The sequence below is a fragment of the Lactuca saligna genome, chromosome 2 (assembly GCF_052625555.1).
Source record: "Lactuca saligna cultivar CGN05327 chromosome 2, ASM5262555v1, whole genome shotgun sequence".
Lineage (NCBI taxonomy): Eukaryota > Viridiplantae > Streptophyta > Magnoliopsida > Asterales > Asteraceae > Lactuca > Lactuca saligna.
In genome coordinates this window covers 127,837,317-127,852,848 of record NC_136418.1, presented here as the reverse complement: position 1 = coordinate 127,852,848, position 15,532 = coordinate 127,837,317, and the positions used below count along the sequence as shown (strand labels likewise).

The 15,532-nt window shown below is 32.1% G+C and overlaps 3 protein-coding genes across 3 annotated transcripts; all 3 read right to left on the bottom strand.

Annotated features, from left to right (window-relative positions):
• Positions 1 to 227: 227 nt before the first annotated feature.
• On the bottom strand, positions 228 to 2,951 carry LOC145030073 (FLUCTUATING-LIGHT-ACCLIMATION protein 1, chloroplastic-like). The gene is made up of 6 exons (XM_078978501.1): positions 1,950 to 2,951; positions 1,718 to 1,820; positions 1,481 to 1,536; positions 761 to 925; positions 526 to 639; positions 228 to 397 (listed from the first exon to the last, which is right to left on the bottom strand). Exons 1-6 carry the CDS (start codon positions 2,949 to 2,951, stop codon positions 305 to 307), a joined length of 1,533 nt encoding a protein of 510 aa, XP_078834627.1. The 3' UTR covers positions 228 to 304.
• Positions 2,952 to 8,661: 5,710 nt separating this feature from the next.
• LOC145030072 (FLUCTUATING-LIGHT-ACCLIMATION protein 1, chloroplastic-like) lies at positions 8,662 to 11,421 on the bottom strand. The gene is made up of 6 exons (XM_078978500.1): positions 10,567 to 11,421; positions 9,926 to 10,028; positions 9,702 to 9,757; positions 9,128 to 9,292; positions 8,850 to 8,963; positions 8,662 to 8,754 (listed from the first exon to the last, which is right to left on the bottom strand). Exons 1-6 carry the CDS (start codon positions 11,419 to 11,421, stop codon positions 8,662 to 8,664), a joined length of 1,386 nt encoding a protein of 461 aa, XP_078834626.1.
• A 948-nt stretch (positions 11,422 to 12,369) lies between these two features.
• Positions 12,370 to 13,003, bottom strand: LOC145029067 (WD repeat-containing protein 26 homolog). Its single transcript, XM_078977704.1, has 2 exons — positions 12,763 to 13,003; positions 12,370 to 12,657 (listed from the first exon to the last, which is right to left on the bottom strand). Exons 1-2 carry the CDS (start codon positions 12,964 to 12,966, stop codon positions 12,415 to 12,417), a joined length of 447 nt encoding a protein of 148 aa, XP_078833830.1. The 5' UTR covers positions 12,967 to 13,003; the 3' UTR covers positions 12,370 to 12,414.
• Positions 13,004 to 15,532: the final 2,529 nt, after the last annotated feature.

Sequence of the window (15,532 nt, the reverse complement as noted above, 5' to 3'; positions counted from 1 at the left end):
AACACGATTGAGGTTTTTTGAATAATTTGAAAACTTTGTTGGGCTTGTAAATCATTTTCCCATATTTTTCTTATTGCTATATAATACCATACTCATGCAAAAATCGTCAAAAGATTTATATAACTTGGAATTTAAACACCCCAAATAAACAAGAGGTCCAGTGTTTGAATCTCACATGCTTTAATCTCGGGGTGACCTGCCGTTTAAAAAAAACATTTGGAATCACACATTCGCGTATACAATTATCATCATCGCCTATAAATAACATGTACAAATTGTTGAAAGCTTCATAACAGCTTATTACCTACAGAGGGCGCAACAACGAATAATCTTCAAGATATTCTTGTTTTGTAAGAGTGTCATTTTCATCTTGTGGGGTCCATAACACCTCAACAGCCTGCAAATCGATCAAATAGTTAGCACATCCAACATGAAAAAAAAAATTATGTTTTCGTGGCTAGAAAAAAAAAATGTTTTCTTCGCTAAAAAAAAAAAAAAAAAAAAAAAAGTGGAAATAGGTCCTACCTTAACGCTGCTTGAAGGGATAGTTGCCAGGTTTTGCAATGCTTCCTTCAATTTTGCACTGCTGTTTATGGGCGGCAGTTTATGTATGCCTCCAGCAGCAACAACAATTGTAATCTATATATACGGTTAATGAGAACAAAACTTAATCTGATAAGTTATATATAGTGTTTCTTCTTTTATTCAATGCAGACAGAATGACTTAAGAAAGTCAGTGAAAGAAGCCAAAAGCACTGACCACAATATACTCAGCATTGAAGTCATTAGATCTTTGAGTTGTTGCACTTTGCTTTCTGATGTTGTTCACGTTGACCAGAGTCTCCTCATCAAATTTACTCCTTTCGTCAATACAAAGTTGATTAAATAGTGTCTCAACATCCACGATGCTCCTCTTTGCATCCATCTAGCAAATTAGAAGACCAAAACCCAAACATTCAATGTTCCAAAAAAGTAATAAATAGTAACAATTCACTTTCATGTCACATAAATATTGTGTTTCTACATGGAAACTAAGGTGGTGTTTCTTTTTTACTTAATGTACTTAATGGGGATATGACTAATGGGTTTGTTTCTTTTAGACTTACTAAAATTAATGAGTTAAGCACTTAATCTAGAAAAATATACATGGTTGTTTCTTTGTTTGGACAACATGACTTAATGGGTTATTGGGTTAAGCCAAAAAACTTGGCTTAATATATTAAGACACTAAACATTTACTTATTTGACATTTTTCTTTTTTCCTGTCAGCTTGTCTCATGTTAAAATAGAAAAATATTGTGAACTTCGTTTTTTTAGGAGTTTTAGAATAAATTGATCTTTGTTACCCATACAAGACTTTATGAGGTAAGAAAAGAAACAACCCTTTAATATGGTCAACTATTTATGAGTGTTTCTTTTTTACTTAATCTAGAAAAAACAACTTAAGAAAAAGACAGGAAAATGAGAGTGTATTGCATACAGAGGAATAACCAGAGATGCAATAATCAGGATATCGTTGTAGAACTCGTGTTGTCTCTGCAACCAAAACGAAATCAGTAGATATAAACATCAATTACAAGATTATATGATTAGTAAAGGCTCAAAATTAATACAAGTTTTGCCTGATTAGATGATAGATAATGAGTTAAACAGTAATATTTTGTGGTGCTTCATATATCCAAAATTGTTTATAAATCATGTAAACATCATTCATTACCTTGTAATATATAGCTCAAGCCCTCAGGGCAGGATGTATCAGCTTTCTCAGCAATCCGATTGAGATCCTTTTGCATCGATCTAACATTACCCGACAATCCAACCTTCAAAATAAAACAAAGATAATAGTTACTCAGCTCGATCATTACCCAATCAGCAATAAAGAAGGATCAAAATTGAAATTGAAATTAGCATGGAGATCAGCAATCGTTGAAAGAGCATATCTATAATACCTGAAGCTTCAGAACACTTGTTTTCTGGGCAAGCAGAGGTCGTGGTAAGATTGCAGCAACAAAACCTACAGCAAGAAAAATCATTGCGCCTGCAATTATTGGATCAACTCTAACCGTTGGTTGAACTCCAACGGCTGGCTCAACTGCAACCGCTTGATCAACTCCAACCGCTGGCTCTACACCATCCTTGACTGGATTTGGAGACGAAGATGATGACTTATTTGGCCTTTTAGAAGAAGACGAAGGTGACGACTTCGGGATTTCATACGAAGATGAAGATTTTGGGCTTTCATATGAAGACGAAGACTTCGGGCTTTCATATGAAGATGACCAAGAAGAAGAATTCTTAGACGACCTGGAAGAAGAAGACGTCTCTGGTTTTGCAGAGGAAGACGACCAGGAAGAAGAAGAAGACGATGAGGAAGGCTTTGTAGATGAAGAAGACGACGAAGATGAATATGATGAAGACTTCGGGGTTGAAGATGATGACGATTTCGAGCTTTTATAAGAGGAAGATGAAGAAGAAGAAGAAGGATATGACGATTTCGATGGTGTAGACGAAGACGAGGAAGAAGAAACTGATGACTTGGTAGATGATGAAGAAAATGAGCTACCACCCATTCGCCCACCAGAAGCAGCAAGCGCAAACTGATGATCGTAAAGAAATAACAAACCCAATAAAACTCCAGTTATGGCGGGAAATTGTAAGGCCGTCAGGACATTTTTCATGCTAATAGCAACTGCTTTCAAATCGTTATCTTCTGGGCATGTGTTTCCACCGATTCCAGTTTCCCCTTTGGGCTTAGAGCTCATGAGGCATTTAATGCTCAACTTGGAGGAATATTTGATTCCCTTGTAAGGAGTGTAGTTCAGTTTGAAAGAATGATTATTTCCAGACGACAATATGGTTGGGAAAGAACGAAGTGGGGACAAACGGAAGGTCTGTTGGAGCAAAGGGTTGAAATTGAATCTGGTTTCTAGCAGGAAAGGTGTGTTCGCCATGAGGAGAGGAAGCGGGCGGATGTTGCAGAACAATCAGGAGTAGGATTTGAAATGGGAATTTGGTGGCGGCGGTGCTCGTTGCGAAGGGAGGAACGAAACAGGACGAAAATCAAGGTGGGCCCAAAAAGCCCTCGGTTGTGGATTTCTGGTTGACAAGTGATTTATTTTTAAATAAAAATTGGTCAACTTATTTTCATTAATATAAATAAGGATAATGATTTGAAAGGGTAACGAACTTTCGATTTTTATCATATTTAGTCACTAAACTATTTTTCGTTATCTATTTGCCATTGAACTATTGAAATTGTTCATATTTTACCCTTATGACCGGTTGTTACCGGTCATAAGGGTAAAATGTGAACAGTTTCAATAGTTTAGTGGCATATAGATAATGAAAAAAAGTTTAGTGACTAAATGTGAACAAAATCGAAAGTTTGTTTCCCTCTAAAAAGTTCAATAACTAAATGTGAACAAACTTCCTATTGTATTATGTTTTAGCAAAATTATTTATTTTTGTTTAATTGTAGCAACATTTGTTGATGAAGAAATCTATGAAATAAAAATACAAAATGTAACATCCGGATTTCCATGTATCATCATTTAAGTATTTTTCTTTTGAGTTAAGAAGAGAGACTCGACGAGTTGACGCCTCAACTCGTCGAGTAAGGTCGCGACTGGTGATTCAGATTAATGAATGGACTCAACGAGTCGGTGAGGCGACTCGACGAGTCCGCACTGTTGGCAGAAACCCTAAATCTTTGGGCTCGAGCCATATTTAAAGGCACTTATGGCCTTCAATTGCGACTACCTTTCCCATAAGTGCGAACCCTAGCGAGCTTGAGTGTGTAGAGTGAGAGGAAGAGCTATCTTGAGCTTTTTGGTGTGATAGATCTGGACCCTTCTAGGTTCAGAGAGCCGAGAATATGAAGCTTTAGTAGAGTAAACCTTGGGATTCAAAGTTAGGAAGCATTTATGGTATATATAGTTACTTCATCTTACACATAGATATGAAGTATTTTATATAAATTACGTACTATGTGTGCATATTATTTGAATACTTGTTGTCTATACTGGATGAACGATTTTATACATGTTTTAAAAGATTTAAACGGTATATTTATTTTATATCTACAAATATGTTGCGGATGAAACATGGGTAGATGAAATAGTTGGTGTGTGATGAAATAAAATGATGAGAGATAGGTAATGATAGAAAGGTGGTGATAATTAGGTAAATAGATGATGATGAATATGTGATGTAGGATGAAAGGAGATACCATAACCTTAACCAGCAATGTGGCGATGTAGTCATCTACCAGAGTATAGATGGCGACCACGGACTATTCTAGACAACCCAGTGGAAACACCAGCAAACCCATAACCTGTAGGTGATGAATTACGAGTTCAGGCGATGTTGTAACTACGTATTCATGTGATGATACTCTAACTCCTTACTATGAATTACGAGTTCTGACGATGTTGTAACTACATATTCATGGGATGTCACAAATTTCGCGTGCCAAACCAATGGTTATAATTCACATCAGTGAGAATGGTTCATTTTTTTGTAAAACCAAAATCAGATTGGAGATTTTGATTTTTTATTTTGGAAAATGTCAAACCATTGGTTTTTTATTTTGGCAACAGCCGGTCATAAGGGTAAAATGTGAACAGTTTCAATAGTTCAATGGCAAATAGATAACGAAAAAAGTTTAGTGACTAAATGTGACAAAAGTCGAAAGTTCGTTACCCTTTCAAGTCATTATCCCATATAAATAGTGTTTTAGAAATTATCAATGATATAAGTCATCAACAGTGGCGTATTCACATCAAAGTAAAGGGGCATCCCCAATAAGTAAAGGGGTATCCTGATAAAAAAAATCGCGTAATACACAATAAGAAAAAAAAATTCCGGAAAAAATTACATTACTAAATTTTTTTAAAGGGTATCCCGGAATACATGGTAGATCCGCCTATGATCGTCAAAAACCAATTTTTCTATAAGATGGTTTTATGTTTTGCAAAATTTTGATTGGACTATCCTATCAAAATGAACACATATTCAAATTTGTTGATGAGGTTTTGAGTGTGGAGTATACATTATAATTTAGAAAAATATTTCATACATGTTGTAAACATTATGTATTGCGTCTATGAGTTTTATGTAGAAAAATTTAATTATTTTGGAAATATTTGTAATAAAGTAAAAAAAGTTTTTTTGAACAGAAAAATCTTATTATTTTGGAAAAATCACATAATCTTTTATTTTCTGTTAAAAAAAATTCTTTAATTTAGGCAAAGTTATAAATAATCAGCATTTTTCTGTTAAAAAAATCACAACGTAATACAATCAATTCACAATCCAGTGCACAAAATTCACAACTAAATATAAAAAGTTCACAATTTAATGCACAAAAATTATACATTCACAACAATATTCTTAACTTAAAACTTACATATACCGTTACATCTATATGTTAATGTTTCTTTCAAAGTTTATTTACAAAAGTCTTCACAATTTAAATTTTACATACTTTATTCAAAATTAGATTAAATCAAATATGCATATAATGCTACTTTCATCTTATATTTCAGAAGCAAACAAATAATTAATAAAAAATTCACAGTTTAATACAATTATATCACAACTTAATACAATCAAAGCGTGGTTTAATAAAAAAACAATCACAGCTTAATATAATAATTTCAAAGTTTAATACAAAACATTATACTTCAAAGTCATATTCTCAACTTAAAACTTACATTTTAAGATTTTAATTCACAGTTTAATAAAGTAGTTTAGGTTTCTCATTCACGGTATTTGAAACTTAAAAACATGATTGATTTTTTTAAAGCATTTCATCAAATATCTCGTATGCACCAAACAAATTTGTAGTTTAATAAAGCATTTCAGAACTCTAATTCACAGTTTAATAAAACAGTTTAGAAATCTTATTCAAAGTATTCACAACTTAAAAACGTATTAATTCACTCCTTAAAAATCAAGATGCACAGCTTAAAAAAATCATATTATTTGACACAACATTAACATAATAAAACACATTCTAATTTAAATTCACAGTATAACTATAAAACAAAAACAGTAAATAACAATTTGATGTAAATATTATAACAAATAAGAAAACAAACATTGATTTATAACTTAACAAAATTAAAAACCATGATTAACAAAAATAAACAATAAATGGGATATTAAAACATTAAATTCACAGCTTAACAGAAGGCAAAAAAAAAAAAATCGACATACCTGATATGTTTAATTAGAGATCAGAGAGAAAGGGATGGAGGAGGTGGCGGTGCTGGAACATATCTAAGGCAGTGGAACTTCCATCAACCACTGTTATCACTGTTATAACTTCAAATTTATACATGAAATAGCATCACACAAAGTAGATCTAGAAAACTCGAACCAAATTCATCAGATCTAACCAGATCTAAACGTGATGTCGACAGTAGGAGGTTGTGGTGGACATCAGTGGTGGTAGCAATGGTGGAAACGAAGTTGATGGTGATGAAGGTGGTATCAGATCTGACCAAATCGCACCAGATCTGAGATGTTTTCTGTTTTAGAGAGGGAAAGTTAAGTTGAAACAACTTCGTGATTCGAGACTAGGTGGCGATTAATGGTGGATATGGATGTATTTTCATCAAATCTTATCAGATTTGTGTTTCCATTGGTGGTAGATTAACGACATGGAAGAAGAATTTGTGTTGACAGTGATGGATGAAAGTGGTGGTTATGCCGCACGCCGGAACTTATAAATCTAAAGGAAAAAATCATAGATCTGAAGACGAAAGTCGTAGATTTGAAGAAAAAATCATAGATCTGAAGTTAAAAAATCGTAGAACTGAAGCTGATGTTGTAGATCTGGAGCCAACCGGAGCTTGTGGATCTGATGGTTGTGGTTCACCGGTGGTAGGAGGCGGCAGTGGTTCGTCGGCGGTAGGAAGCGACGACACTACGGGGGTAGTGGCTGGTGGCAACCAGTGATAATGTTTGTTTGTTATTCAAGTTTGAGATTAGAGAGAAGATCTTCATATGAGAGTGTGTATAAATCAAAAATAATAAAAGATGAAAGTGACTTCTTAAGTTATAACTTAATAAAAAAGGTTCTTAACCTTTAGGTGTTTTCATTTGATCTTATATATATATATATATATATATATATATATATATATATATATATATATATATATATATATATATATATATATATATATATATATATATGAGAAAAGTGAATATACCCTTAAGGGTATATAAGCTTAGGTACCCAAACACATAATATTATATCGTTTTGTATGATAGATATCCATTAAAATTGTCCAATGTTGTTATAATACAATTTATAATTTGATTTACTTCCAAGATTTTTATTAATTTCACTTTTGTCTCCCTCGTACATAAATTTCATTTTCAACTATTATATATATAGCCTACTAGGTTTTTGGCAAAAAGATGTGATGTAAAGAAAGATATAGTGAAATTTCGAAAATCTTAATTGTAAATCAAGTTAGGAATTGAAGTTAAAGAGAATTATAATGAATATATCAAACAAAACAACGTATTATGGTGGGTTTAGGTACCTAAGCTTATGTATCCTTAAGGGTATATTCATTTTTCCATATATATATATATATATATATATATATATATATATATATATATATATATATATATATATATATATATATATATATATATATATATATATATATATATATATATATTGAATATTACTTTGGGGAAAAGTGAATAGATGTAATTAGGGAAAAAAAAAAAAATAAGAAATTATGTTAAAAAGCGTATTCACTAAACGAGTAAAATTGATGGATTAAAAAGCTTGTTCACAAAACGAAAACTAGATCAACATAATCCGATTTTGGTACTACAAAGTATTAAATTCAACAAAAATTGGTGTATTCATCGAAGTAAAGTAGAATGCTACTCAAATTTATCTGGAACATATCTTTGCAGCAATTCTTCAAAGTCAGTTGTGTCTCTGTATAATCATGATCCATGTTTATAGTAACCTTATACAAGAATCTCGATTTCTCTAATGATAACTAAGATAACACACAGGAACAAAATTCAGGGATACTGAAGCATGGAGACGACGATCTTCAGTTTATTATCTTTAATGACGGATGAGATAACTTTTTTCATATTAGAATAGCTTATATTATGGAAATAATCAAAATTGAGATTACCATGCTACTCCTACCGTTAATATACAAAAGTTACAACTTGATGACAATACTTTCACAAATTTAAATAAATAGCATACTGATAGTAACACAAATTTAAATAAATAGCATACTGACAGTAGCACAAATTTAAATAAATAGCATACTGATATTAGCCTTAGAACAATATTATCGGAGGGTTCAAATCTGTCCTCATGTTGTCAACCTTTTTGGTTATCTGATTATAATCTTATTCTGATATTGAAAATACACAAATAAACTTCAAGTCCCAAACAAGAAAGCTCTATAAGCAGGTAGCCACAAACGCTTATATCTTTTTCTTGTTGCTATATAAAATATACCATATCATCACTGCAAAAATTGTTAAAAATCATTTCAAACTGATACGATTGGAATCACACATTCGCGTATACAGTTATCATATATCATCGCCTATAAATAACATACAAAAATTGTTGAAAACATCATAACAGCTTATTACCTACAGAGGATGCAACATCCAATAATCTTCAATATATTCTTGTTGTGTAAGAGTATCATTTTCCATTTGTGGGGTCCATAACACCTCCACTGCCTATAAATTGACAAAATAGTTAGCATACCCAACACAAAATAAATAAATAAATAAATAAATAAAAATTCTAGGCAAGAATAATCTATTGGTCTCACCATAATTCTGGTTGAAGGGATAGATGCTATCTTTTGCAATGCTTCTTTTAATTGTGCACTACTGTTTATAGGCGGCAGTTTATGTTCGCCACCGGCTGCCACAACGATTGTAATCTTCAACCACCAAATACATGTTTTTAGTTAACAAATGATATACATTACTGCTTCTTTGACTTAATGCAGAAATAAACGTGTTGATAGGGAAAGTGTTTAGCTTGGGAATGAATGGAAAAATCTGAATAAAAAGAGAAAAAGAAACACTTTTCAAAAGTACTGACCACAATATACTCATTACGGAATCCATTAGATCTTTTGCTTCTTGCACTTTGCTTTCTGATATTGTTCACATTGACTAGTGTCTCTTCATTAAATTTACCCCTTTCTTCAATAGAAAATTGATTAAATATTTTCTCAACTTCCTCTATGCTCCACTTTTCATCCACCTGGACCAAATTAATAAACCAAATCCCAAACATTTAATAAACGATGTTTGTTAGTCTATGAATATAGGTTCGATATAAAGTTGATTAAATATTTTCTCAACTTCCGGTATGAAAACAAAGTTTCAAAAAAAGTATTTGGATTAGCTTATACAATATCAAAATGTAATAAGCTGATAAGTTGTTTTTTAATGTTTGGCAATTTCGGTTTATAGACGTAAAATGACCAATATGGGTCAAATAACTATTTTTAATTTTAATTTACCCAAACTAAAAACGGTTTATTAGTGATGTAAAACTCCAATAAGCTAATAAGCACTTTGAAAAAACGATCCCATACACCCCCTTAATCCAAAAAGAACTACTTAATATTAAAAGTTAAAACAAGAAAATGAGATAGTAAAGTGCATACAAATGAATAACCAGAGATGCAATAATCAGGATGTCGAAGTAGAGCTAGTGTTGTCTCTGCAAACAAAACAAATTCACTTTAAACATCAATCACAAGATCATATGACTAGTTAAGACTCAAGATTTATAAATGTTTTTGCATGATTAGATGATAGATAATGATAGATATCGATGGTGCTTCACATATCCAAAATGTATATATAACGTGTAAACATTATTCATTACCTTGTAATATATAGCTCAAGCCCCAAGGGCTGGATGTATCAGCGGTCTCGGCAATCCGATTGAGATCCCTTTGTAGTGATTTAGCCGTGCCCAATAATCCAACCTTAAAAAACACAAAGTATAATAATATTTACTCATCACCGAATAAGCAATAAAAATCGATCATTTTTTAAATGTGAATGCTAAAATTCAGACGACATTATAAATTTGGACAACATTATAAAATTCGAATGACTATATAAAACATAACAAAAACAAAGTTTGTATAGTGCATTATGCAGATTAAAATCATTTAGTTGAGCAATTGTATACCCATGCTACCAAATATTCTAATTTGTATGTACGGAAAAGTCTGGACAAAACATTAGGCATTGGATACACTCCTTGTAAATCAGTCATTACATAATGGTTAGGGTGAATTGCAATTTATCAATAGATGATAATTGTATTGGTTTGTTTTTAAAATAAAAACAAATTTTGCTTTTGTTCCATTTTATATATCGGTTCGAATTTTATAATGTCATCCGAATTTATAATGTTGTACGAATTTTAAAATGTCATACGAATTTTATATTGTTATCGAATTCTATATTGGTTAAGGAGATACTTATAGTACAACCCAGTATACACGGCGAAGATACCTGCAGCTTGAGAACACTTGTTTTCTCGGCAGGCGGAGTAGGTGACCTTGAGGATCTTCCATCCGTTTGAGTCGCCATAGCCGAATATACAGCAAACAAAATCATTATAAAAAAGAATAAGAGTATTGGAATGTCATCAACTCCAACCTCTGGCCTACTACAACCACCTTCAAAAGACGTTGAAGACGAATAATAAGTATCTGACGTTTTCCGCCTTTTAGACGAATAAGAATAATCTGACGAAGGCCTTGTAGACGAAGAATAGGAAGAATCTGACGACTTCGGCCTTGTAAAAGAAGACGACCAATTAGAATAATCTGAGGATGACGGCCATGTAGACGAAGAATAAGAAGAATCCGACGAAGATGGCCGTGTAGATGAAGAAGAAGAAGAAGACGACCAATAAGAAGAATCTGACGACGAAGAAGAAAATGAGCTCCCACCCATTCGCCCACCGGAAGCAGCCAAAGCAACGCAGCCATGTTGACGATTGTACAAGATTAACAAACCCAATAAAACCCCCGTTACGACGGGAAATTGTAAGGCCTTCTGGACATTTTTTATTGATCTCCAAAACACTTCATTAGCAACCGCTTTAATATCGTTATCCTGTCGACATGGATTTCCACCAATGCCATATTCCCCTTTGGGCTTAGGGCTCATAAAGAAACATTTAATTTTCAGTTTCGAGGAATACCTGATCACCTTGTAAGGAGAGTAGTTCAACTTTAAAACATTATTATTGCCAGACAACAATTTGATTGGGAAAGACCGAAGTGGGGGCAAAGGTAACGTCTGTTGGAGCGAAGGGTTGAAACTGAACCTGGTTTCTAGAAGCAAAGGTGTGTCCGCCATAGAGGAAGTCGGATATTGTTGCAGAACGATCAAGAGTAGGATTTGAGATGGGAATTTGGCGGCGGCCGTGGTCGACTGGTCGTTGTTATTTCTTTTCAAACAGAAATCCTTCGATTTAATTTTTATTAATACAAAGGGTTTTCTAATATATGCCCTAACTGCGTCTATAAGAAATAATAATTATGGTAATTTGTTTTATTAGAGCTAGGATTCGATATTAAATAACAAACTGTTTATTCTTTTCCATATATACCTTCCTATTATGGGCCCTAATGGCTAATTCTTACACTGCATGATTTTATCCTTCGATTGAAAAAAAGTATATGAAAACTTAGACATGTTTGATAGTTGATGACTGAGAAAGTGTTGAAATGTCTGTTTAGGTAACAAATCCTGACTGAGTAAGAAATCATGTTGTTTGATTGTACATCTGACTGACTGGATGTGCTGATTGATAAAAAATGACCATTTGACCCTCGTTCTAAACCAACATGCTAAAACATTAATATTTAAAGTAATTTATCATAACTTTTATCATGATCAAGAGCAAATTTAAACATAAAACAATTTTCTACTAGTGAAATCAACATCATCCTAAATAATAATAGCACAATTAAGGTCAACATTGGCAACATATATCCGAACAATATTCAAAGATTACACTAACCAAATCTACCCTAATAAAAGAAAATAACATTGCCACATGTCATCACCTTATTTAATATGCCACATGGCATTTAATCTATTTTTCCAATTACTTTTAATTCCACTTGGCAAATTCTAATTTTTTTGCTCACATAAAAGCTCACATAATTTTTGCAAGGGAGGCATTAATTTCAAATAAACCTTCTTAAATAACATTAACACAATTCTGTCAATTCCTTCTTAAATAACATTAACACAATTCTGTCAATTACAAATATCCATTGGTCGTGTTTGGTGAGTAAGCAAGTCAAGTGACAAGTCTATGTATTTACACGAAAAACAAGTTATTCAAGTTGTTGCTCCATTGCAATAGTGAACACCATTTCCATTTTCATTTCCAGATACCAATTTCCCTTTACCTTTCTGTTTCACATGTAACTGTTTCAACCCCCATATACGTATTGATCGATCATCACTTGTTGATGCCAACATATGTGGATTTGCAGGATTCCAACTGATGCAGTTAACTGCCCCTGAATGCCCTTCCAATGTCTCAATCAACTCCCCTGATCCCCTGTGCCATATATAAACCTACATCCATTTTTTTTTTAAAATCATACATTACTTTATTTCTCAACATCTTTATAAATCAATCTATATCTATAAGTTTATATATATATGTATGTATATACATACCTGAGAATCTTCACTCCCGCTAGCAATGAATGACTGATCGAGTCCACTAAAGCAAGCCCTAACAATAAACTGATAACGTCTATGCCCCTTATACTTTGCAACAAGACGGATATGCCCCTGGATGTTCCAAAGATGTAACTCTTCATTCACGAGACTAACAAGAAGATACTTATTGTCTTTTGATAATGTGAATGAAACTATCATCTGATCCTCCTCGATGCATCTTTACAAAAACATTGCCACATGTCATCACCTTATTCACTATGCCACATGGCATTTAATCTATTTTTCCAATTACCTTTAATTCCACTTGGCAAATTCTAATTTTTTTGCTTTTAAATTAAAAAATCCGTATTATAATTACAATATATGAATTTCTCTGAATTTAAAGAAATTCAATACCTACTTAAAAGCTCACGTAATTTTTGCAAGGGAGGCATTAATTTCAAATAAACCTTCTTAAATAACATTAACAGAATTCTGTCATTTCCTTTTAAAATAACGTTAATTGGGAGAAACTTTTCAAACTTTCCTTCACTCATGTAATTCTTGCAAGGAATGTTTCAAAATTTGACATCCTTTCCAAAAATCATTTTTATAAATTACTGCAAAACGTATAACTCAATTGTATTCATCTGTTAACATTGTCTCTTGCAGTGCTGACTTTACAGAATCGTCTTCTTTTCAATCACAGAGTTCAATCCATTCAGTAAGTTTAAAAAAAAAAAACTACTTTTAAATTGTTTGTCTATCTTTTATTTCTTCTTGTGTTTTTTTTAATGTGTGTGTTGTTTTTTTAACATCTTCTCAATGTGTATGCGTGTGTGTGCGTTAACTGTTTTCCATCCTAACTCCTTGCTGTCAACCTTGGGATTCAAAATTGAAACCATTTACAGCAACATAATTAAAAAAAATTAATAGTTAACTGTTTATGTTCATCTGTGTTTGTGTTTAACTGTTTATGTTCCTAATTCAATCCAATATAAAACGCATGATTCTGACTTTTGAGTTTTCATTCCATGTATCAAAATGTGGTAGATGAAAACAGGGGCATTAAAACATATGATTAAATGTCTGTAACTCTCTATGTATAAGTTTTTTATTTTAAAAAAATTTCTTTTGATAGGGTTTTATTATGGTTTTGGTCATTTAAGTTAACAACTTAAGTTTAAATCTGCCAAGTCATAAATGTCTATTTTACCCTTCATTATATATTTTTTAATAGTGCCTATTGTTAATCATGATTATTATCCAATGAACCCTGCCTACACCCATCTCTTCCTCAACAAAATGCCCCACCATCCACCTCGTATGCTATTGTTTTTTTAATATAGAATGATTTATAAAAAAAAAAAAAATCGGCTTCAATACTGCAAGTGTAAGAATAAAAGAAATGCTAATGCCATTTAAAAATATAATATTTCTTATAACCCATCAAAACATGCATGATCATATAAATTGGACATTAAAAAGTTCCAGGGGAAAAATTGTAAAATCTCTTAGCTATCTATCAATTCAAAGACTATTTTCCACGAAAATTAACTTGTGAATTGGTACCTATTGTTACTTTGTTTGATTACCCATAGCAGATAACAAACTGAGTTCCAGGGTCAAAAACGTCATTTTTAAACTAAATGTGAATTTGCATACAGTCAATCTACTTACAATTCAAAAAAAACATATAAATATTCTTCATAACTCCAGTCATTTCATTACCCATAGCAGATAACAAACTGAATGCCTCTTAGAATCATGATAACATCATTGTTGTTACAAGTGTTATTAGGAAAAAAAAAAAAAAAAAAAAAACTACAAATAAGGTATGCTTTAAAATTATGTGTTTCTAACATCATTTTCACCTCCTCATTTTTTTGTTGTTAATCTTTTACTATATTCATTAGGAAATTTACAATTTACAGTTTTTGTTTTCCTAAGCATTGCTGCAGAACCTACTTTGGTTTTCTGTTTTTCTATTATCATTTTGTTTTTAACATGATTTGGGCATTGCTGTAGAACTGACTTTGTTTTACTATTATCACTATTATTGTTGATTTTTTTTTATGTTTTAATGTTGATTGATTAAAGTGAAAAATACTAATACTTTTTTCTGTCCCCAACTATTTATGATTTTTCTATGAGCAAGGGGCAAAAATGTTATTTTTACAAATCTGTTGGCTATTTAACACGTCTGGTCCATATTGACCTAAATGTCTATTTGCATATCTTCAATCTGCAGAACCGACTTTGTTCTACTGTTTTATGTAAAAAAAAATATTAAAATTCCATTTTATAACAACTTCAAATAAAGTAACTCTCCTCGGAAGATACCGAATACAATTTTTTCCCCTGTAATACGGTGAGCATGATGAACATCGTATGTTTTGATTATAGTTGTGGGACACTTCTGGTATCTTCGGATTACTCGCGCTATTGCACAACTCTTGTCTCGGTCCATATTAACCTAAATGTCTATTTGCATATCTTCAACCTAAATGTTTTGTCATTTATGCAATTAAAATGTTGTTTTCTTATGTTCATTACTACATTCTTGCATAGATTAATGGAAAACAGGAAGATTAGCATGATAAGTGAGTTGGCTCTCTCACAAGATGACTATACCATTAAGGTCCGTGTCATCCGTTTGTGGAGACAAACTTCATGGAATCAACAACTTCGTATGATTGGCATGATATTGATGGATGAAATGGTATGTTATAACTTACGTATGTTAACTTACAATTATATGTATGTGTATTATAACTTACATATC

What these genes read in the sequence shown, in the direction of transcription:
- LOC145030073 (XM_078978501.1), bottom strand. Translation starts at nt 2,951, where the DNA reads ATGGCGAACACACCTTTCCTGCTAGAAACCAGATTCAATTTCAACCCT. An exon ending in CTTGAGCTATATATTACAAG is followed by an intron (nt 1,537 to 1,717) that starts GTAATGAATGAT and finishes TTTTGGTTGCAG; the next exon opens with AGACAACACGAGTTCTACAA. An exon ending in TCAATGCTGAGTATATTGTG is followed by an intron (nt 640 to 760) that starts GTCAGTGCTTTT and finishes CCGTATATATAG; the next exon opens with ATTACAATTGTTGTTGCTGC.
- LOC145030072 (XM_078978500.1), bottom strand. Translation starts at nt 11,421, where the DNA reads ATGGCGGACACACCTTTGCTTCTAGAAACCAGGTTCAGTTTCAACCCT. An exon ending in CAAGTGTTCTCAAGCTGCAG is followed by an intron (nt 10,029 to 10,566) that starts GTATCTTCGCCG and finishes GTGTTTTTTAAG; the next exon opens with GTTGGATTATTGGGCACGGC. An exon ending in TCCCTTCAACCAGAATTATG is followed by an intron (nt 8,755 to 8,849) that starts GTGAGACCAATA and finishes GTCAATTTATAG; the next exon opens with GCAGTGGAGGTGTTATGGAC.
- LOC145029067 (XM_078977704.1), bottom strand. Translation starts at nt 12,966, where the DNA reads ATGATAGTTTCATTCACATTATCAAAAGACAATAAGTATCTTCTTGTT. An exon ending in GCGGGAGTGAAGATTCTCAG is followed by an intron (nt 12,658 to 12,762) that starts GTATGTATATAC and finishes AAATGGATGTAG; the next exon opens with GTTTATATATGGCACAGGGG.